This window comes from Calidris pugnax, unplaced genomic scaffold (assembly GCF_001431845.1).
Source record: "Calidris pugnax isolate Ruff unplaced genomic scaffold, ASM143184v1 scaffold192, whole genome shotgun sequence".
Lineage (NCBI taxonomy): Eukaryota > Metazoa > Chordata > Aves > Charadriiformes > Scolopacidae > Calidris > Calidris pugnax.
Genome location: NW_015090919.1, coordinates 843,896 through 865,408, shown reverse-complemented (window position 1 = coordinate 865,408; position 21,513 = coordinate 843,896). Strand labels below are relative to the sequence as shown.

The 21,513-nt window shown below is 48.6% G+C and overlaps 1 protein-coding gene across 1 annotated transcript in view; it reads left to right on the top strand.

Annotated features, from left to right (window-relative positions):
- EXD3 (exonuclease 3'-5' domain containing 3) overlaps positions 1-21,513 on the top strand; it is a 313,559-nt gene that overhangs the window by 54,989 nt on the left and 237,057 nt on the right. The window contains exon 2 of the mRNA XM_014949705.1: positions 17,031-17,144. Within this exon, the coding sequence (XP_014805191.1) occupies positions 17,108-17,144 (37 nt within the window). The 5' untranslated portion in view covers positions 17,031-17,107. The remainder of the gene's footprint in view (positions 1-17,030; positions 17,145-21,513) is intronic.

The window sequence follows — 21,513 nt, the reverse complement described above, 5'->3', positions numbered from 1 at the left end:
TGCTGGTGTTAGCATCGATTCTAGTCTCTATATCTTCTCCAAACCAAGCAGTATACAGCAATAAAATCAATATTCAGTACTTTGTGAAGTGTTCCATGATCAACATTTAATATCCTGCTGCACTTGCAATAGTTTGCTTTTTTGTAAATGGGCCTCTGCCTTTGTAAACTAATACTGACAAATAATTACACACAACACATTCTGCGTAATATGAAATAATGTTGTAGCTTTTTTTATGGAATCTACCTAAAATTGCTGTGTTGCTGTATCACACTCTTAAGCCCACACTCTTAAGCCACTTATTTCTTAGTGGCCAGTGTTGTTTTTAAGTTTCGAGCCTCATGTTGCTTTTTTTTCCTTGGAGGTTTTTCATTCTTTGTAGTGTTTTGTAGCCACAGAACAAATACTTCTAATCTGTCAGAGGGTTTGTGTCATTAGATGCCTAATCACAGTCAGAGACAGTATGTATCAAGCATTTTAAATTCACGGGGGGATTGTGCGTCAGGATTAACAGTCCAGCGCCGGGGACAAACCTCCTCTGTGTCTTCCAGTTATTGATCTCGCCTTGGCGAGCTTCCTCTTTGTTTGCTGAGTGGGACAAAGTGGGGAGGCTGTGCCCTGCGTCAGCGTCCTTCCTCCTCCGCAGGGAAGACAATGCCCTCGGCATCCCAGGTGGCGGGGACACGGCGATAACGCTGTGAGTGCTGATTTCATAGAATCATAGAATCATAGAGTTGTCCAGGCTGGAAGGGACCTCCAAAGGCCATCTAGTCCGACCCCCCCGCAGTCAGCAGGGACACCCCCAACCAGACCAGGTTGCCCAGGGCCTCGTCGAGCCTCTCCTTGAATATCTCCAGGGATGGGGCCTCAACCACCTCCCTGGGCAACCTGTTCCAGTGCTCCACCACCCTCACAGGAAAGACCCCCCTCATAATTTCAAATCTCACTCTGTTCCCCTCCAGCTTAAAGCCATTGCCCCTCGTCCTGTCACTACAGGCCTTTCTAAACAGGTTCTCCCCAGCCTTCCTGTAGGCCCCCTCAGGTACTGGAAGGCTGCTATTAGGTCTCCCCGGAGCCCCCTCTTCTCCAGGCTGAACAACCCCAGCTCCCTCAGCCTGTCCTCGTAGCAGAGGTGCTCCATCCCCCTCAGCTCAGACCTGTCTCCCTCTCAGATACCACGGTTTATTTTCTCGGCGTTCCTTTCTTAAAGTGGCTGGGCTGCAGGTTTACCCCGGCCCTCAATAAAGTGAGCTGTTACTGCCTTTCTTAAGACTAATTAAAACCTACAAATGTAGCTGGAGCCCAGTGCTTCAAAGATCTTCTCTGGAGACAGACACTGTGCCTGTGGGTGCCCCTTTCTGCTCCTTCTCCCCTATCCCCGCGCAGGGCTGGATGGTGGGTGACGGCGGGAGCCCCAGCAGGACTGCGGAGCGTTGGCAGCAGATGCCTGCTGCTCGCAGCTCCCACGGAGGTTTGTGGGGTCTCGGGTTAGTGCCTTACTTGCTAAATTTCCATTAGAACTTCCCAGAAGGATGCACAGTGTTCGAAAAGATGTTTTTCCTCCCAGTAAATAGCAAGCAGCCTTCAGTTACCATCCGTGAAGAGCTTTCCCCCTTCTGCTGCGCCCGCCTGCTGTCTCTGTTTCAGAAGGCTGTTGGCCCAGGCTGTTTCTCTCTTGCTGTTTTGCACAAGTTCTTAGGCCAAAGGAGGTGGTGAAAGTACCTTGAAAGAAATTCAGGTTGAGTATCTCATCAGCACAGGATGGGGCTTCATGCTTCCATACCCGTGAACATCAAGTTTCTTTGCAGTAGGAGCTGTGCCAACCTGACCACCCACAGCTTTCACAAAGGGTATTGTTTCGGCATCTGAAGTGATTAATAATTTTTAGGAGGTTGCAATTTTCCATTTTCAGCATGTCGCCTCCGATTTCCTTTTTGGGTCCCAGAAGGCTTTGGAGAAGCCAATGGGCACGGTGATGTGGAGGACCTGAGGGACACGGTGATGTGGAGGACCTAAGGGACACAGTGGTTTGGAGAAGCTCAGGGACACAGCGATGTGGAGAAGCTGAGGGATGCTGTGGTGTGAAGGAGCTGAGAGACTTGGTGAGGAGCGTTTGTGCCACCAGGCTTACCTGCACGGACAGGGGAACGTTGCAGTTCTTCCTAGAGTGTATGGTGTCCATCCAGCCCTGTATGTGGACAAAATCAGCGGTTTCCTCAGTTTGCAGCATGTTGGGGTTGGAAAATCCCACTTCTCAGGAGATCTTTTTTTCTTTAAGATTCACAGGGGTGTGTTTTGAAGTGCTACACCTCGGCGATCCCTCTGCTTCTGCCTGTTGCCGCAGTACCCTATTCTATGGTAGGATTTCTTGGGTTTTAACCAAATAATGTTTTCCTCAGCCACCGTCAGGCTGTGAGAAATTTCCTCTCTGATGAGTTTAAATATAAACTTCCCTGCACCTTATTTCCATCTTTAGTGTGACTGAAGTCCCTGAAGAGGGACTGCAGCAGCCCGTGGTCACACACAGCCGTCAGAAACTGGGCTGCGTTTCTGCAAGGGATGCGGCCGGTTCATCACTGAACCCAAAGGTACCTCAAACGAACTGAGGACCACACGGGACAGCTACGACCTGCACCATTCTCTGTCTTTTCAGTCTCTTCTGAGTATTGTGTCCAGTTTTGGGCACCTCAATCCAAGAGAGATCTGGAGGTGCTGGAGCGAGTGCAGAGGAGGGCAACGAAGCTGGTGAGGGGGCTGGAAAACAAATCGTATGAGGAGCGGCTGAGGGAGTTGGGACTGTTTAGTATGAGGAAGAGGAGGCTGAGGGGAGACCTCATCACTCTCTACAACTACTTGAAAGGACACTGTAGAGAGGTTGGTGCTGGTCTCTTCTCACAGGTAATTAGTGACAGAACGAGAGGGAACGGCTTCAAGCTCCAACAGGGGAGGTTTAGATTGAACATTAGGAAAGAATTTTTCACCGAAAGAGTGGTCGGGCATTGGAACAGGCTGCCCAGGGAGGGGGTGGAGTCACCATCCCTGGCTGTGTTTAAGGGACGTTTAGATGGGGTACTGAGGGACATGGTGTAGGGGCGGACTATGTAGAGTAGGGGAGATGGTTGGACTCGATGATCCCAAGGGTCTCTTCCAACCTAGACCATTCTATGATTCTATGATTCTATGATTCTTGTTTAGCCAAACCCCTTGCCTGTGTTCTGTGGGCTCCCCTCACTGAAACGCCGTGGGGAGGGCTGTGCTGGCGCCTTTCTGCCCCGCTCTGTGCTCGCCTGCTGCTCAGGAGCTTGGTAAAAGAGACACTGGTTTCTGTAAAATCTGACCAGAAGTTTGATACCTGCAGGGAGGCTGAGACAGGGAGTGAGGGGAATTTTTCTCTGAGCTAATGCCTGTGGCCACTGAGCACCTGAGACAGTGTGCAGGGAAAATACAGCAGGCAGGAGAAATCACAAAATAATATCACTGGCTTGCTCCCCGGGGAGGAGGGCCATTTAAGGCACAGAAGTGGGGGAAGGGATGATATTTAGCACCATTCTTACGAACTTTTAAGAAAGTTTTCAAAACTTTAAAGAAAGTGTGTGGCCATGGAAGGGATGGAATGGCAGCAATGGAGAGGCCAGCAGATGCAGCAGGGCATCCTCCTGCCCTGTCTGTCAACAGAACACCCAGCCCTTCTGTCACTGTGCGTCTTTCACGATGCACAGCACTGGTCCCATACAGCATACAGCCCGGGGGGGGCAGAAGGGACCTGAGGAGCTGGTCCCTCATGCAGCTGTGATGTGCATCAGTCCTGCTGATAAGGGCATGTTGGATCCTGCGCTTCTCCCTGACCCCGGTAAGTGGGTGTCCCACAGCATCAGCTGGGTGCCAGTCAGCAGCAGGGCGGAGGTGCTGGGTTAGTGACACCAAAAGAGAAGTCGTGGTTCCCTTTCAGTTCCCTGCGGTTCCTGGGTCTGCACACCCGCAGAGAGGGAGCTTTGCAGGAGAGCACTGCAGGGTGAGATCCCTCTCCAGCGGTTCCTTTGATCAAGTGTGGGCTTGTCTGTACATAACGCTTAACACCAGCGGTCCTGTACGGCGCAGTGGCAGAGCAGGGCAGATGCAGACTATTCTGATGCAGCCAACTTGCTGCCCTGTGAACAAGTGAATTAGATTATAGCATCCCAGAGCAGACATGGCATTTCATGTTGAAACGAAAAGGGAAAGAATCCCAATCTTTCCAGCGGTTGCCCACAGCTTTGCTCTTTCACTTTGAATTCACTGCCAGTTGTTCAGATGCCAAATCATTTGGCAGACGTAAATCAGATATCCCTGCCCATGCCTAAGGGAGAATAATATGTTGGTTCTAACATTTGTATTATTTTATGGGTCGATTCATCATTACTTAAAGGTCTTTCAAAAGGTGGTTAAAACTATGCATAAATTGTAGTACTTTCTGAAAAATTAGACCATGATTATTGCAACTATAACTGCAACTAATAAATCATACTGAGAAAAACACATGCCTTTCAGGTTAATAATATTTTTTATGGGTGTGTAACAGTCCAGAAGCTGGTTAATACAGCATTTTGCTCAACTTCTTCTGAAGATAATGGTAGAGACTTCTGTAACTATTGAGATCTCCTCATCCGAGGAGCCGGTTTCACAGCAGCCATGCACAGCACCACTCAAAGCACTTCTGAAAATTATCTGAGCCTTGGACTTGGGTACTCTGTACCCTGAGAGGGTCTGACGCGTTTGCTGGGTGTCAATGCAGGAGAAGACTGGAAGGTCAAGCCCTTGCTTGTTTATCATAATAATAACTGAAGGGCAGTGAGAAGATCATTGAAGACCTCCTTGTTTTGGACAATATCGTCTCCCACAAACTTGATTACAAACCAATGTCCCGTGTGAAAATTGTTCACCCCAACAAAGATGACCTCGTTAATCCAACTGATGGCTTAATGGCGGCGTTCAAGTCCTAGTTTCTGACCTTCTCTCAGCTTACTCAGGAGATAAAGAGTGAGGAAGAGCTCTCCTTGAAGGAGTTTAGAAAGCAACTTATTATCAGGCATGGTGTAGATAACCCTGATACGGCTTGGGAAGAGATGGGAATTCAGCGCAGAGTGCGGTGAACAATGTGACTCCACTTTGTTCTGACTTTGTGGGATTTGACATTATCCCTGCACTCCAGCAAAATGTCATTTCTCTTGCTGTGGGTATGAGGAAGCCTACAAGGAGAATGCGGTGGAGTTACTGGCTTCATGCTCTAAAAGCTTGACAAAGACTTAATTGACTTTGATGAGTAGCTTTAATTGACCTTGATGTCATCTGGTGAAAGTGAAACATGTTCAGAAAGAAGCAGTGAGAACCCTTACCCTGAAGGACTGATATGGGGGTGTCAGTCCCTTGAGTGCCAAGAGGTGACATCACTGAGGACAGAGGCCTTCTCAGAGAGTGGGCAAACAAGGTCACCAGTGCATTGTAAACTTTGATCTCGTATTATAAAGAGATCTACTGGTCAAAGTCTCAAGCCAGTAATCAGCCATCCCTTAATTTATATTTGAAGTCGTAGCCTTCAGCCACAGCAGAGCCAGTGCCCCCTCCAGCTTCTCAGTTGTTACCAGATGTTGGTGGTTGGTCTCCTGCCTCCATTCTCCATGTCAGCCAGCACTGCTCCCGCCCTGCTGCCTTCTGTCCCGGCGTTAGCAGAGAGGGTATTCCCTGAAGGAGGTAGAAGGACCTGTAGGTAATGATGCAGGTAAAAAACAAACAGAAATGCGAGGCAAAACTTACTAAAACAAGTAGCTTCTTGTTGTTGACCAGGTTTATCAGATATCAGGTGAGAAAAAGTAGTGAAGAAAATCTAGGTCAAGCCTGATTAAGGTAACCTGGAAATTAAAATGCTGGTAGCTTGTGGGACTCCTGAATTCTGAAGACGTTTACAAGGTGCAATAGGCATTTCCAGGGGCCCTTGGGAGATGGAGAAAGAGCTCGTCCATGAATTGAATGTTGCCTGAGACCTGTAGAAGCTGCTGGTCCCGCTCTGGCTGTGGGGCAGCCTCCCGGTAACTCCGGTCCCGGATGGAAGATGAGGAGCTGCAGACAGCCGGGGGCTGAAGGATTTGCTAACAACAGGGATAACAGAGGAAATGTTGATTTGAGAGGAAATCCTTGGATTATTCTGCTTTGATTCTAGTAGCATTTAGACGTGGTCTGGAGTGAAAGTAATCATGGAGACATCAACAGGGCAGTTTCAGCTCCTTTGTGTGAACAGAAAGGGAGATTAGGAAGGGAAGCAGGTCAAGATGAAGAAAATTTACTGGATTGCTGGAATTACTCATCCATTCTGCAAAAGCTTTTTGTTTAGTGTTGCGTCTATAGCTAGAGCTATTCAAGCAAAGCCCTCAGGAGAAGGAAAACTTCAACACTTTCTATTTAAAAAAAAAAAAGAAGTGATTTTGTCAAAGACAAATTTTCCTTCCTCCCTCCTTCCCCCCTCCTGTAAATGCCATGATTCTTAAAATTCTCTCTCTTTTGTCTGGGGGTTTGCTCGAGCATCTGTCCCTCAGGAAGTGATTACTTTTACTGCACTTTTACCAACGTAATTGCACTTCCACAACTTTGTAGTGTAGATGTGGCTGAAGAGTCTGAGCGATCCCTGAGGAGCAGCCCCCAAAGCGAGGTGTTTGGCGGGAGGCGGGAGTTCAGATCCTGTTCCTGCAGGCACTGGAGATCTGTGTGTTAGTGCTCTGACTCATGTCTGCTGGCCAAGCAGCTGCAGGAATTCAGGAGATGACTGTCCCCCGCTGTTTATTAGCACCACAGAAGGAATGTGTCCTTCTATCTCAGTTTCTCTAGCTCAGAGCCCAGCCGTTTTGCACAAATCCCTTTGCCCGCTGCTCACCTGAACACGCCAGAACGGGGAGCTGAGGCATCGGGCGTCCAGCTCCATCCAGCTGTGTGGGCACGGGGCACCACGGCTGGCGAGAGCGTGGTCACCAGCCACCTTTGCCAGAGCCTTCTACAAGTGCCAGGCTCTGGAGGATGGTCAATGCATCTTAAAAAAAAGAAAATGAGTAAGTTTATGTGAGATGGTAAAGCTCCCTCAGCATGGCTTGAGAGAAGGCTCAAGGGCTGTGTCGCAGGGCACCCAGAGGGGTCACCGATGCTGGGCTCCCTGCTCAACAGCGGTGCTTGAACCTGAAACCAAAATGCTGGGAGGCAGAAAAAGGGCCTGCAGACGTCAAACTGAAGCAGCCCTGGCTCTGTTTTGGGAAACAGTGAAGTCACATACTGAGTCCCCAGTGGTGCTGTGCTCAGTGTTAACACACCGCTATTTTAGGGTTGGAAAAAAGAAAGCAAGGTACGCTTTTTTAATTTGTGAGAGAGCTCAAGAGATACTGAATTGTCAGGATGTAAAGTAACTAGGCTGTCTCTCCTAGTAAGAAGGATTTAAATGTTACTATTACAGTCATCATGATTATTTATTCCCCTGGCTTTTCAAAGTTTTTCAAAGTTCTTATACTGTAGTAGTTTTAAATAGTGTTCAACAAATTTGGATTAAATTTGTGAAGTGTGTTCACTTCAATAGTTTTTTTATTTGCTGAGAAGTTCTTTTTACACTTTGTTTCTAGTTGAAATTCTGCATTATGTGTTTCCAAACCTTCCTTAGGTGGTTGGAAGGTGCTGGTTTGGAGGTGGAATGACCCTTTGGGATTCTTTCTTCTGAAGTGGTGATTCTTTGGTGGGTTAAGTACAACCTGCATGTGATTGAAGTCGCATTTAGTCAGTCCCGGTGTGAGTGTCTCTGTCCTCTGCATTACTCAGCATCTGGTCACCGCCGAGCAGGGCTGGTTCTCTTGCCCTTTCCTTCACATGGGTACAGAAAAGGCAAGAAGCAGAGAAATGCAGGCAGTAACAAGGCTGAAAATCCATCTCTAAAGTTAACACATCTCAGAAGATGAGATTTCTGTTTCGCAGTTGCCTTTACACAGAATATTCTCTGTTCTTGGTGTTCGTTGTTCCACAGGAATTGTCAAGTGCAGCACGGCAGGGTCAGGATGGGTTGTGTTCCTCATGCAGTTGAGCAAACCCCTTCGCTTCTGGTGGCCACTGGGCACAGAGTGTCTGGGTGTCACCAGCCACGTTCAGACCCTTCGGTTCCCCACGCGCCCTTGTGTGAGACACCGTCCCCTGGGCAGCAGGCAGGGCTGGTGCTGGGGTACACCACGGGGGTGTGAGATGGTGTGTCCGTTCCTGCGTTGGTGCCAGGCTAGTGCAGGGGGTGGCACGGAGCCCCCCTGCCAGGCACAGCTCTGGCTGCTACATCCTGCTGCTCCCCTGGTTCCTCCTCCCCAGCTCAGGGACACAGAGGGGTCTCAAAGCTGCAGATGCTGTGACAAGTATGGGGTGGGGACTGTTTGGGGAGTTGTGCATCAAAAGCTCGGGACTGGGAGGGTTGGGATGGTTCCCTTCAGGGATGATGGGCTCTGTCAGACCCGGCTGAGACCTGAGGGGAACATTGTGCTTTGGTTTATTGCCCTCTTCAGTCTCCATATTACTGTTGGAGTTTAGGTCGCCTCCCTGGTACATACCTCCTCAGAAAGAAGGCAGGGGGTAGGTGCTGCATGTGAGGTGCTGGGGGTCATCAGTGGGTGGAAAGGATGTGAAATACAAGGGGTTTTAGGTAACACCAGAATGTAGGGTGCCATCCATTGCACAGAGTGCTCAGTTCCTGGAGCAAATCAAGGAGAAGGAGGGGCATCTGTGATTAGTATAATTTCATGACAATATCTGGAAAAAAAAAAAAAAGAGGAAATAAATGTTAAGTTATAAAATGTTAATCTAGGAATTACTGTTGGAGTTTAGGTCGCCTCCCTGGTACGTACCTCCTCAGAAAAAAGGCAGGGGGTAGGTGCTGCATGCGAGGTGCTGGGGGTCATCGGTGGGTGGAAAGGATGTGAAATACAAGGGGTTTTAGGTAACACCAGAATGTAGGGTGCTATCCATCGCACAGAGTGCTCAGTTCCTGGAGCAAATCAAGGAGAAGGAGGGGCATCTGTGATTAGTATTATTTCATGACAACATCTGGATGTGAAATACAAGGGGTTTTAGGTAACACCAGAATGTAGGGTGCCATCCATTGCACAGAGTGCTCAGTTCCTGGAGCAAATCAAGGAGAAGGAGGGGCATCTGTGATTAGTATAATTTCATGACAATATCTGGAAAAAAAAAAAAAAGAGGAAATAAATTTTAAGTTATAAAATGTTCATCTAGGAAAGGAGCTGTGGATTATGTTAGCAGGACATGGCTCTTCCAGCCGGACTCTTGTGTGCGTGCCCGGGGCTGGGTGGGCTGGCAGGACGGGACAGGCCCGTGGTGGTTTGTCAGCAGAGGGGGACAGAGACCAGAGAACGAACACTCTCCCTGCAGCCTCCGCAGGGAAAAGCAGGTGTGAACCTCAGCACCTTGTGTGCTGGAGCCAGCATCCTTCCGTGGGGCTGGAGGGATGTGAGAGAACCACCTCGGGCACCAGGAAACACCCTCCAAGACTTACCCTGGGTTTCAGCAGTGACTTTAGTTGTGCTGGTTGTTTTCGAAGAATCACACAGAATCACAGAGTCACATGGGGCTGGAAGGGACCTCTGGAGATCATCCAGTCCAACCCCATGCCAGAGCAGTCCACCCAGAGCAGGTTGCTCAGGAACATGTCCAGGAGGGTTTGAATGTCTCCAGAGAAGGAGACTCCACCACCTCCCTGGGCAGCCTGTTCCAGGGCTCTGCAGGATGAGTTTTCCAAGAGACGGAATGTGATTGAGGTGCAGGAAGAGTGAGATGAGCAGGGAGAGCTTGGTCTGCAGAGTGGTACCCGCTGGTGCTGTGGGCAGAACAGGAGGACTTCACACCTCCTTCAAGAGGGTGGGGGAATAAGGAAGGGCAGCGCTCGGCAGCCACAGTCCCACCGTCCCACCTGGATGTGTCAGCGGGGCTGTGTCTGTGCAGCTCTCGGCCTGCAGGAGCCCCTTGGTGGGAGAGGAGGTTTACAGTTGCTGGGATGTCATTCTGAGAGCCTTTCAGAGCCAGTGTGGTGACAGAGGAGGCTGCTGCCAGGTTGGTTTTTTTCTCTTGGTGCAATGAGCCTCTTCTTAGATGCTCTGTTGCAATTAGCTTCCAGGAAGGCTGACAGCAAACCGTCTCCCAAGTAATTCTAGAGGTTACAGGAATATTTAGAAATCATTGTAAGTATTTATTTCCTCGTACCTATCCGTGACTCTTTGGATCTACAAGAAAAAAGGGCAAATGTTATTCTCACCCAGTGCCCTGAGAGGCAAATGCCCTGTGTCTGGACTGCTCTGACTCACACTTGCCTTGGGAGTCACCGTGTCCCTCCAACCGGAGAGCCTCGGGGCAGAACTCACTGAAGCATCACATTTAAGTGTCTTCCTGGGCTTTCAGAAACTGAAGTCCAAGCTGTGATTTTTTTTCCTTTCTTCCCCCCCCCAACTTTGAAAGGGAGGACTCATCTCACTGCAAGTGGTTCTGTGAGGTTGTCCCTGTCCCCCCTGGAGTCACCCTCCTGGATGTCACCGCTGCAGCCGGGACGGAGCAGTGTTGCTGCATTAACTGCAGTTGGATGCTGCTGGAAAATTGTTTATCCTGGCGGGAAGGGAAGCACTGCCCCAGGCCTTTGAAGCTCCTGCTTTTATAACAGAGGGTCAGCTCTGCTGTAACACACAGAGGGACGAGCCACCGGGCTGGGACGTGCACAGGCAGCGATGGGCCATGAAAGGCTGGGGGTCAGCTTCTTGGTTTCAATCGTTGCTCCACGTGGTTGGTACCTGCACACAACGATTGTTTTACTCTTGGTATCCTGCTGATGGGGATGATGTGCTGACGCTCAGGGTGCGTGCAGGGAGACCCATTCTCTGGGTGCAGGGCTTGGTCCATGAGCACAGGATTTATTTGTGCCCTTGCTGTCACAACAACTTGCTTACTGATGTTAGAAACTTGGACAGGAACTTCCATTAAAATACATTCTTGTCAAGCTGGCGGGTTCCCCCATGCTGAGGGGGATAGCCCTGGTAATCCAGTCCACTTTGATGGACATCTGTTAATATTATGGCAAAGCTTTCTAGTTTTAATGTCAGCAGTGCTGAGGCACAGGGTGTAGCTAGAGCTGCCCAGCTCTGCTGGTTCCTCTTCTGAGCCTTCAGCAGTTCCGTTGAATCTTATGATGAAAATAATGGTATGAAGTGATTAAATAACTGCCATAAATGATCAAGAATCAATAATCATTTAATAAAAAGTCCATTAAACTGAAGTGGAGACAGAGGAATCCCCTTTGTAGAATGAACCCTTGTGGCCAAGAGGGCCAATGGGATCCTGGGCTGCAGAGGGAAGAGTGTGGCCAGGAGGTGGAGGGAGGTCATTCTCCCCCTCTGCTCTGCACTGGGGAGGCCACAACTGGAATCCTGCCTCCAGTGCTGGGCTCCCCAGTTCCAGAGAGACAGGGAACTGCTGGAGAGAGTCCAGTGTAGGGCACCAGAGATGATGGAGGGGTTGGAGCATCTCCCTGCTGAGGAAAGGCTGAGAGAGCTGGGGCTCTGGAGCCTGGAGAAGAGAAGGCTGAGGGGAGACCTTCTGAATGGTCCCAAGTGTCTAAAGGGTGGGTTGAAGGAGGATGGAGCCGGACTCTTTTCCGTGGTTCCCAGTGACAGGACGAGGGGCAACGGGCACAAGCTGGACCATGGGAAGTTCCACTGCAATGTGAGGAAGAACTTGTTTGGGGGGAGGGTGGCAGAGCCCTGGCAGAGGCTGCCCAGGGAGGGTGTGGAGTCCCCTTCTCTGGAGATCTTCAAGCCCCACCTGGATGCTCCTGAGTGCTGTGCTCTGGGCAGCCCTGCTTTGGCAGGGGAGATGGACTAGAGGATCTCTAGAAGGTCCCTTCCAGCTCTGGCAGTTCCGTGATTCTGTTAAAATGAATCAATACGGGATGTGGCTTGTCCTGGCCTGGTCCCAGTAACACCCTGGAGTGCCAGTGTCTTCTGTGCCGGTGTTGGGCTTCCCTGACGGCCGGGGGAGGCTGAGCCAGGGTCTGGGGTGTTGCTGGCAGGCACTGGCTGATGGCTTCTGTTGCCTTTTTATTTTTAATTTTCTTTTTTTTTTTTTTTTGCTGGTGTCAGTGCTTTTTTTTTCTGTATCCTTTTCACAGAGAAGTAAAGTTTCTATTTCTCTGTAGTTAAAGATTTACGTGATAAAAGAAAGGCTGTAAAAATAGGTGGAACTGCTATTTGCGTTTCAGTCTGTGGTAGAAAGAGGCCACAGGCCTCTCGCTCACTTTTCCCCACTTTGAAATAACAACGGCTGCTGAGGGGGCTTGTAAATGGGCTCGGGTTGTAGGTAATTTGTGACGCGCTGAAGCCCAAGATACTACAATTCAAGTGTGGAGCAGAGATTTTTGGGGGTGTAGTTTAGCTGGTGCATTAGGAAGAATCAAGTGTTGGAATTGTGACTGATGGGAGCCAAAAGCCACATCTGACCCCACGGCTGCTGGATTGGGTTTAATTACAGGATCCAAAGTCTGTGAAAGTCAATCAAAAGATACCCATCGTCTTCAGATGATGCATTTGTTAGGATTTCCAGGACTACAGCTCCTTCAGCCATATTCCTAATTTATTTTTTTTTCTGCAGAGGGATCCGCAGTGCTGGATAGCTTTTGCTGCATGTGCCTGTACGTAACAGTAAAGTAATAAAAAGCAGGCTGCAAAAATGTGAGATAGGCTTATAAATCACACTGTGAAGAAGACTACAAATACACATTGCTTCCTAGTATTTGCCTTCTTGTTTCTAAAGCTTTAAGTTACTCTCACTTCACATTTTTGAATCTTTTTCCATAATCGAGCAGAATAGAAACCTGCTTTTTTGTTCTGGTGACAAATTTCAGAGGAGAGAGAAGATTGTTCCACAGCCTCTTCCCCCAGCTGCTGGGCATTAAGGAAAGCCCCGGCTGTGGCAGGACTTGACGTGCCGGTGCAGGAGCTGACCCTCCAGAGGGGTAACCAACTCTCAGGAGAGAGATTTGCTGCCTTTCTGGTGGGCTCCAAAGCTGAGGTTTCAGGAATCTCTTGTTGGCCTCAGCCCCGTGATGACCCTGCTTGAATTGAAATGGCTCAAAAAGAAACGGGTGGCCTCCAGTTCCCTGCCTGGTGGTGGCTGTGGCCTCAGCTCTCCCTGAGGAAGCAGGACCCTGATGGAAACGCCTCCTCATCCACCTGAATGGTACTTTGTGTTTGGGGCCGTTATGAACCGCGGGCAGGGGAGGTGTCAGACCTTTGAGAGACACTCATCCTTTTCACTCCAGACCACGGGAGTCACTCAGGATGACTGGGTGCCATCAGGAGCAAAACACTCCTCTGTGGCACCAGCCCTCAAATCCAGACCTCAGCGGTGCCCACACCTGCCCTGGAGAAAAGTCAGAAGTCCTTGGAGAAGCAGTTTGGCAGCTCTTTGCAGAAGCCTTTTTCTGTAGCCATTCCGTGCTGGGTTTGGATGGGGAATGCTTTGAACCAAGCAGAAGACATCCGTAACAGCAATTGCCTTCCAAAGTGCCATTATTCACCACTGTAACTGATCCCTGCATCCTGCAGGTCTGAAGACATGGGGCTACAGTCTCCCTCTGGACACACTTGACTTAGGTTCTCAGTGGGGCAGGTGACCCTTCTTTGGCAGGGGCTTGGATGGGGTGATCTCCGAAGGTCCCTTCCAAGTCCTGCCACTCTAGGATTCTGTGTCTTAATAGGAAAAAACCACAAGCTTGATCCTGACTACAAAAATAGCGGGCAAGGAATGACAGAATAGCCTTTTAGTGAAGAACAATTGAACTGCATTTAATATTAATTCCTAAATTACTCTTGTATGATGTAAAAAAGCAAGGCTTGAGGGTTTTTAGATAATGTCAAGGTTGAAAGAAGCCTTGAGGAGAAATTGGGACTTGTTTTTACTGTTCAAAAGAATGAAAGTAGTGCCTCAAAGTGTCTGCTGGCAAGAAACTTTTACTTAAGTAAATTATTGGATGTGTCTGATGCCAGTGCTGTGAAAAATGCAAAGCAGTGCAGGGCAAATGGGAGGCAGGTGTTCTGCAGCCAGCAGGGACTCCTGGGGGGACCAAGGATGGGGAACAGACTGGGGGCAGCACGGTGGCTTCTCTGGAAATCTCGGGCATTGCTCCTGGGTAATAAGGTTTGTCTTCAGCTGTGCACTCCCCAGGTCTAAGGAGCCTTTTAACATCCAGGCTGCAGGCGTCGCGGTGCTGCGGGATCACGGAATAGCTGAGGCCAGAGGGGACCCTTGCTCAGGACTGTGTCCAGTCAGGGTGGAGACTTTACAGCCTCTCTGCGCAGCCTGTTCCAGTGTGTGATCACTTGTGCAGGGGAAAAAAAAAAAAAAAAAGAAGAAAAAAAAAGTGGGTTTTTATTTCCTAACGTTTAAAGGTGATTCCTTGTATTTCAGTTCATGCCTGTTGCCTCTTCTTCTGTCACTGGGCACCACAGAGAAGAGTCTGGCTCCTTCTGACCTGCTCTAGTGGAGATGTCCCTGCCCACGGTAGGGGTGTTGGAACTTGATGATCTTTAAGGTCCCTTCCAACTCTAACCATTCTATGATTCTATGACTCTGCACTCTGTGTAGGTATATGAAGATAAATACAAAAACTGTAGGCAATTAAAGTAACATAGAAAGAATGAGTAGAAGATAGATCCAAAATACCAAACTTCAAAGCAGTGGCATTTGATTTTGTTTGATACTGGTGCTTTTCCTGACAGTTTCTAATAGTTTTCTCAATGTGCTGTGGGTCAGCAAAACCAGTATGTTCAGCTCTGGGGTAAAGTAATGATAGAGGGTGGGATTCAGGTGGTTGGAGATAGATGCCTTCATCTGAGGTCACCGCCAAGACTCTCTAGAAAGCCATCAGAGAGAAAGGGGTGACTCAATAGATGTGTTCTTCAAGTCATCCCTGTTTGAGTAAGCTCCCTGGAGATGCCCCAGTATCTCCACTGGTCAGATGGGGAGCTCAGATGGTCAGGTGAGATATAGGTGTCTATGTGTGACAGATGGATCCCACACAAAGTGCCCTCAGAAGGGCTTTGTGTCTCCAGAGCAGCACCAATACTCCCCACGTTTGCTTTGAGCGGCGCTTCTGACACGGTTGGGGATCAGCAGGGATCAGCCTTGAAGCTTCCTGAGCAAACAGAGGAGATGGTCGTAGGGCACAGAAGCTCTTGGGTGTTCCCTTGGGTGTGTGGTGCGATGGCTGCCCTTAGAACAGGCTTCTCTGGGAAGAAGACTGCCTTCCCGTGGGTCTGGTGTGTCCTGTGTCTGTGGGACTGGCCCGTAGCTGTCCCATGGCCCCACAGCAGCCCCATGTGCCAGAGGCTGAGCGTGTCTCCTGTGGGGCAGCTCACTGGAGGCAGCGAGCCTCATCCCATGGGGTGTTGAAGGCCTGCCCTAGATCTATGAACATTGCCTCTGGACAGTGTGGTGGAGGGTTTGGTTCCCTGCCCCTCGAAGAGTCTGTCCTGATGCAAGTTCTGTACAGTTGAAAGGGAGTGTAAAAGAAACCTTGTCAGTGTCCTGGGGACCTGCCCCAGTGCCTGTGTGGGGGTGTTGGTGTGGGGAACCTGCGGGTGTTGGGATGGGGTCTCGCAGGATAAAACCTGCAAGGCCACTGCAGATTCTCCTCCTTTGCCCAGCTGCTGAGAGTGCCAAATTCTTCAGAGCCCTGAACCATGAACTTGCATTTCAGTGGGTTTGTGTCCTCTTAACAGATCACAGATGAAGAACAATCCATTTTGTTTTCTAGGCAACTAATGGGATAAACTGTGTTTACGCTAAAACATATTTGTTCCTCTTTTGGTATCTTCCCCCCTGCCCTGCTATTCTTTTTTTATCTTTTTTTTCTCTTTTTTCTCTTTTTTTTCTTTTCTTTTTTGCTAAAGACCTTAAGGAAAGCAAAGGTCCTTTGCTAGTACGAGCCGTTGAGGTTCATTCTGACCCACTAGATCATATACTGTAGCTGCTTGTGCTCAGCAGCGTGGCACGAGATGTACCAAAAGTGACTGTCACGGGGGCTGGTAAGAATAGAAACCTCCTGAATCCCCCTCTGAGCGACACGCACCTAATGCTAAACGTGGGATGGATGCTTGCAAACTTAGGTATCATCCTTAGAGGAGCAGGAGGCTGTTACTGTGAGGACATCTGGATGCACTGCTTGCTGTGTAATGTCCTGCTCCGTGGTGCCTCACACTGTGGCTAACACCAAAAAGCCATGTGCTGGTGTATATACACCCTTGGCCTGTTGTACACGGACTTGAATTGCTTGTTGTTATTGCTGCTCAATTTGTATTTTTCTAAGCATTTGTGTTCTACCAGCACACTCGGAGTGAGTACTCTCAAGGGGGAATTTCCTTCCTGATAAACAATTCTGCGATGTGATTCAGCAGGAAGGATGTGGTGGTTGAGGCACTGGACAGGGATTTGGGAGACATGGGTTCTGTTCCCAACTCCACCACAGTCGGGGTGTGATGAGTGGAAGGGCAAGCAAACACAGAGGAGGAGCTGTTTAGCTACAGCAAAAACATGCTTTCACGTGGGCTGGTTGTCCACTTTGGAAGTTAGATAGGTCATTTTTTTTTGTTTGGTTAATCAAGTAAATAGTGGTAGAGACTCCCATTTGTGCAATTGGAATCTGAAAGCTGATCTTGACCTATTCCAGGAATCCAGATGTTGTTTTAATTACACGTTGTTTTAACTTGCATGAGATTTCAGATGCCACTTTTCAGTGTTTCTTGGTTGACTTAATTCCCAGATTCACCATTTAGTTCCCTGATCTTCAGGCGCTGTACTGTGACTTCTGGGCTAAGTTGTGTGTGCACACAGATCCTCTGCTCTCGTTTAGATACAAAGGCTACAGACCACACACAAGGTATGTCCTTTGTCGTACAGGGTTGATAGTAACACTACATTTTTTTTCTTTTCAGAAGCAAGAGTTTGGGCTACCAACTCTGTGCTGTGACCACTAAGCTCAGTGTCCCAATTTGGTGCCACCTTTGGGAGGATGAATCAGGACGGTGACTCAAGTGATCAGCCCACGGGTGAGTTTTCTGCTTGTCCAAGTGTTTGCTTGTCTTCCCCTGCTGTTCAGCATGGTTTGCTTTCCATTTATTTTCCTCAGTGCTACTGGAGGAGAACATTGAGTCACAAATAGAGGAAAACCTGTGAATTCAGTGCTAAATTACGTGCTGTGAAGGTTACTGGATCTTTGAGACTTCCTGGTCCACATCTAGGTGTCAGCATTGTTAGAATTCTATTCCAGGTTGAAACTTTTAATATCAACTGTTTTTGTAACTTCTCACCAATTCAGAAAAACACGTGATTTTTATTACTGTGTTACACAACTCATTCAGATTTTATCCGTAGTTCAGTTTTCTCATTAATTGCTTTTGTAATTGCTTTGCTCTATAAAGTAGGGCCCAGGGAACATGCACACACAAACCATTTTCATGTATGTCCCCCAAAGTTTCAGAGTTAGGGTCCCTGCCAGAGAGGTTGGATGGACAGGAATTTGTTACTTATTCTGGCTCAGTCCTGCCGTGAATTTCCTCTCCCCTTCCATCCTCAGCTTTGGTTGCTGGAATTCAGCATCATCTGGTGCTTCTGGCAGCTCCTGAGAAGGAGAAGGGTGCGGGAGGCGGGAGGCAGAAGCGGTGCCGGACGGCCTCCCAGGCTCTCGCTCAGCTCTGGGCTTTTTTGGATGTGTAAAAAGGGGCATTCTTCCTTCTGACGTGAGGGCTATTTTTTGACAGTTTCCATTGTTCCCTGCTCTTTGTTAATGGGTGAGGTCTTTTTGTCTGATTCCTTTTTCAGAAGTAGAGGCTGTTATGAGAGCTGTCTGCTTGCAGGTTTGGGGAATTTTCTTTTGTTGTCAAGAATCCTGAGAGTTTCGTCCTCCCTTTTTCAGAATTGCTCGGGCAAACTCGCCCAGACAATATCTGCTGGATGGGATTGCTGGGACAGCGAGGAAAGTGGTCCTCACAGCCACCCCCCTGTGCCATGCTCTTGCTGTCCCTGCCCACGTGGCTGGAGCAGAGCAGGGTGAGCAGTTTGGGGTTCCGAGCACCTGCCTGCCCTAAGGATCTTGCTGTTCATGTGGGTTTGAATCTGGGAGTCAAGAATGGAAAATCTTGGGAAAATTTCTGTGGTAACATGGAATATCTATTCTTTAAGACTCTGCACATGTTTTTGTCACTGTGAACAGATGATGATTACACGTCAGGATGTCGTGCAGCTTCATGAATCATCTACAAAAAGACCCAGAGGCTGGGTCTTTGGAAAAAGATGTTCAAGGAAAGTCTCTCTCTAACAGAAACCATCCTGGGTGCTCATGAGGAATGTGTGGATAGTGTGGTCAGAATATTCACAGTTGCTCATTGCAGCATTGTTTTTTGTAGGGGTAATAAATGTTAAGCTCTGAGTTTCGATCTGCTCTGTAGAACAGGCAGAGGAAGGAAGCTGCCAGGAGGGACATGTTTCCAATGTAGAATCGCAGAATCATAGAACCATAGAATTGTCTGGGTTGGAAGGGACCTTTAAGATCATCTAGTCCAACCATCAACCTAACTCTGATAAAAAAAACCAAAAGAAAACCATACAAAAAAGCCCCACATTACTAAACTATGTCTCTAAGCACTATGTCAACCCCTTCTTTTGAAAACCTCCAGGGATAGTGCTTCATGGTGGTTTTTACACCTTCTGCTGAAGTGCTTAGTGCTGGTTACTCTTGGAGCCAAGATACTGGGTTAAACAGGTCTGGCCCACTCATGATTCATATCTTGACTGCACATCAGGACCTTCAGTTCTGGACCTCCAAGATTTGTTCGGTTCCAGCACCAGCCCTCTGTAGCCACCCAGTATGTTCTGCATTGCTGGTTCATTTCATTATGTAAGCCTTGCTACCACTGTAGCTATACTTAGAGAGGAAGGATATTATAATCTTGTGAAAGATTAAATTATTTTTACTGTAATCCAGCTGGAAGGGTAGCACTTTTCTCAGGGTAAGAGACAGCCAAGGTTTTTCCCATTCTGTCCTCCCCGTGTATGCAGGAAGGAAGTGCTGGCAAAGGCCCCCTCGGCTTCCTGTCGACTTTGGAGCACATTTCCAGACACAACCTTCTCCACCATCCATCACCCAGCCCAGCCAAACAATCGGGAAGCAACGGGAAAAACACACATCTCACATAAACACTTTGGAGGCAGCATGAGCACAAACGGCGGGGATCGGTGCACGAGCCGCATTGATCCGTGGGCCGTGTCTGGCTGCAGGTTACTGGGGATCTGCTTCCCTTCCCTTTGTAATCAGGTGCTCCGATAATCAAAATTCCCCTTTAGAAGAAGCAGCTTAACAGAAAAAAAAAAAAAAGGGAGAAAAAAGAAGGAAAAGAGCTGATGTTTAGCAAAGAAGCTGCTGCCCTGACAGGTTGTGGAGTCTTAAGCCAAGGAAGGGACTGGGGATGCTCTGGGTCCAGAGCAGCCCGGGGTGATGGGTCTGGCCTCAAGGGAAGGAAGTGACTGGTCTGGTGTGAGAGAGGCAGAGGTTTCTGTCAGGTCCTCAGGGCAGGGCTGTGATGAGGAACGCTATCTGTGATGCCTTAAAGGAGGAGGAAATAAATGAGGTGGAGGCCTCACCTCTAAATGAATCACCTTTGCTGAATATGATTCTGTGCTTCTCTCCAAGAAAAGGCTCAGAACTGAACCGTGATCTTTTTCTTGTGTTACTGGTTCTGTTTAAAAGCTGCATTACAATATTTAGGTAATATTTTCAGACCTGTCTGCTCTGTAACCCTTTTTTAACATTCCTTAAAACAGCTATTTGATTTTATTTTTTTCAGTGTGGCTTTAATATTCTTGCCAACTTTAAGCTAGAACTTTCATTTTGGTTGGGAAAGCAAAAGCCTGCAAAGGTCGGCTGTTGAGAGATAACGAGCAATCACTGAAACACTCAAGATCACTGAATAATCCTATAGTACAACTGGATATGACAGAATATCAAGAGTCTAACTTGATGTAGAAACAAGTTTTCAATATTTGAGGCTTAGTTTTCCATATACATCTTGCCTGGATGCTCTATGTGTAAGGCTGAGCACCTGGGTTAGTCATTCTGGGTGTGAGCATCCACACAGACAGAGCCCTGTCTGCAGCACCACGTTCTCACTCATTTTCCAGGAGGTATTTTGGAAGCCATCCTATTGTACTTTGGCCTGAGATACTCCAAAGCTGCCTCCCAGTAGGTTGTGTCCAACAGTAGGAGCCCTGCTTTGTACTTGGGAGTGGAAGGAGGGGATGGAACGACTCTCAGCCACCACCAGAGTTCCACCTGCTGTTTCATAGAGTCATAGAATCATAGAATCATCTAGGTTGGAAGGGACCTTCAAGATCATCTAGTCCAACCATCAACCTAACTCTGACAAAAAAACATCACTAAGCCATGTCCCCCAGCACCATGTCAACCCGTCTTTTGAACACCTCCAGGGATGGTGCCTCAACCACTTCCCTGGGCAGCCCATTCCAAGGCTTCGTAACCCTTTCAGTGTCAAAATTTTTCCTAATAACCACCCTGAACCTCCCCTGGTACGGCTTGAGGCCATTTCCTCTTGTCCCATCGCCTGTTCCTTGAGAGAAGAGACCGACCCCCCCCTGGCTACACCCTCCTTTCAGGGAGTTGGAGAGAGCGAGAAGGTCTCCCCTCAGCCTCCTTTTCTCCAGGCTGAACACCCCCAGCTCCCTCAGCCTCTCCTCACAAGACTTGTGCTCCAGACCCCTCACCAGCTCCGTTGCCCTTTTCTGGTCCCGCTCCAGCCCCTCAATTTTTTTTTGTGGGAAGGGGCCCAAAACTGGATCCAGCCCTTGAGGTGAGGCCTCACCAGTGCTGAGTAGAGCGGGGCGGTCACCTCCCGAGTCCTACTCCCCACACTGTTCCTGATCCAGGCCAAGATACTGTTGGCCTTCTGGGACACCTGGGCACTCTGCTGGCTCGTGTTAAGCCAACAGTCCACCAACACCCCCAGGCCCTTTTCTGCCAGGCAGCTCCAGCCACAGTTTCCTCCTGTTTCACATCGATGCTGCCCACGTTGAATTGTGCTCCGTGTTTGAGCCTCCCCATCAGCAAAGCACACCGGCGTGTGAATGAGTGGGGAGTTAAAACACCTCCAAGACTTCTCTCTTTGGGTCATTGCAAGATTTAGGGTAAAATTCAAGTCAGAGTCCAGCTAAATGGTAAATTTAAAACTTGCCCTGAAATTTCAGTGGTTGCTCATAGTGTAAGAAAATATTTTGTGGTCTTGCAATTTTCTTAAATTAACTGACACTACAGGATTCCTTCAGCCTTCCCTCTGACTTTTCTCTCTGAAAAAGTCTACTGTCAGGGATTTCTGCAGCGTGACTGTCTTTGCAGCATGCCCAGTGTAC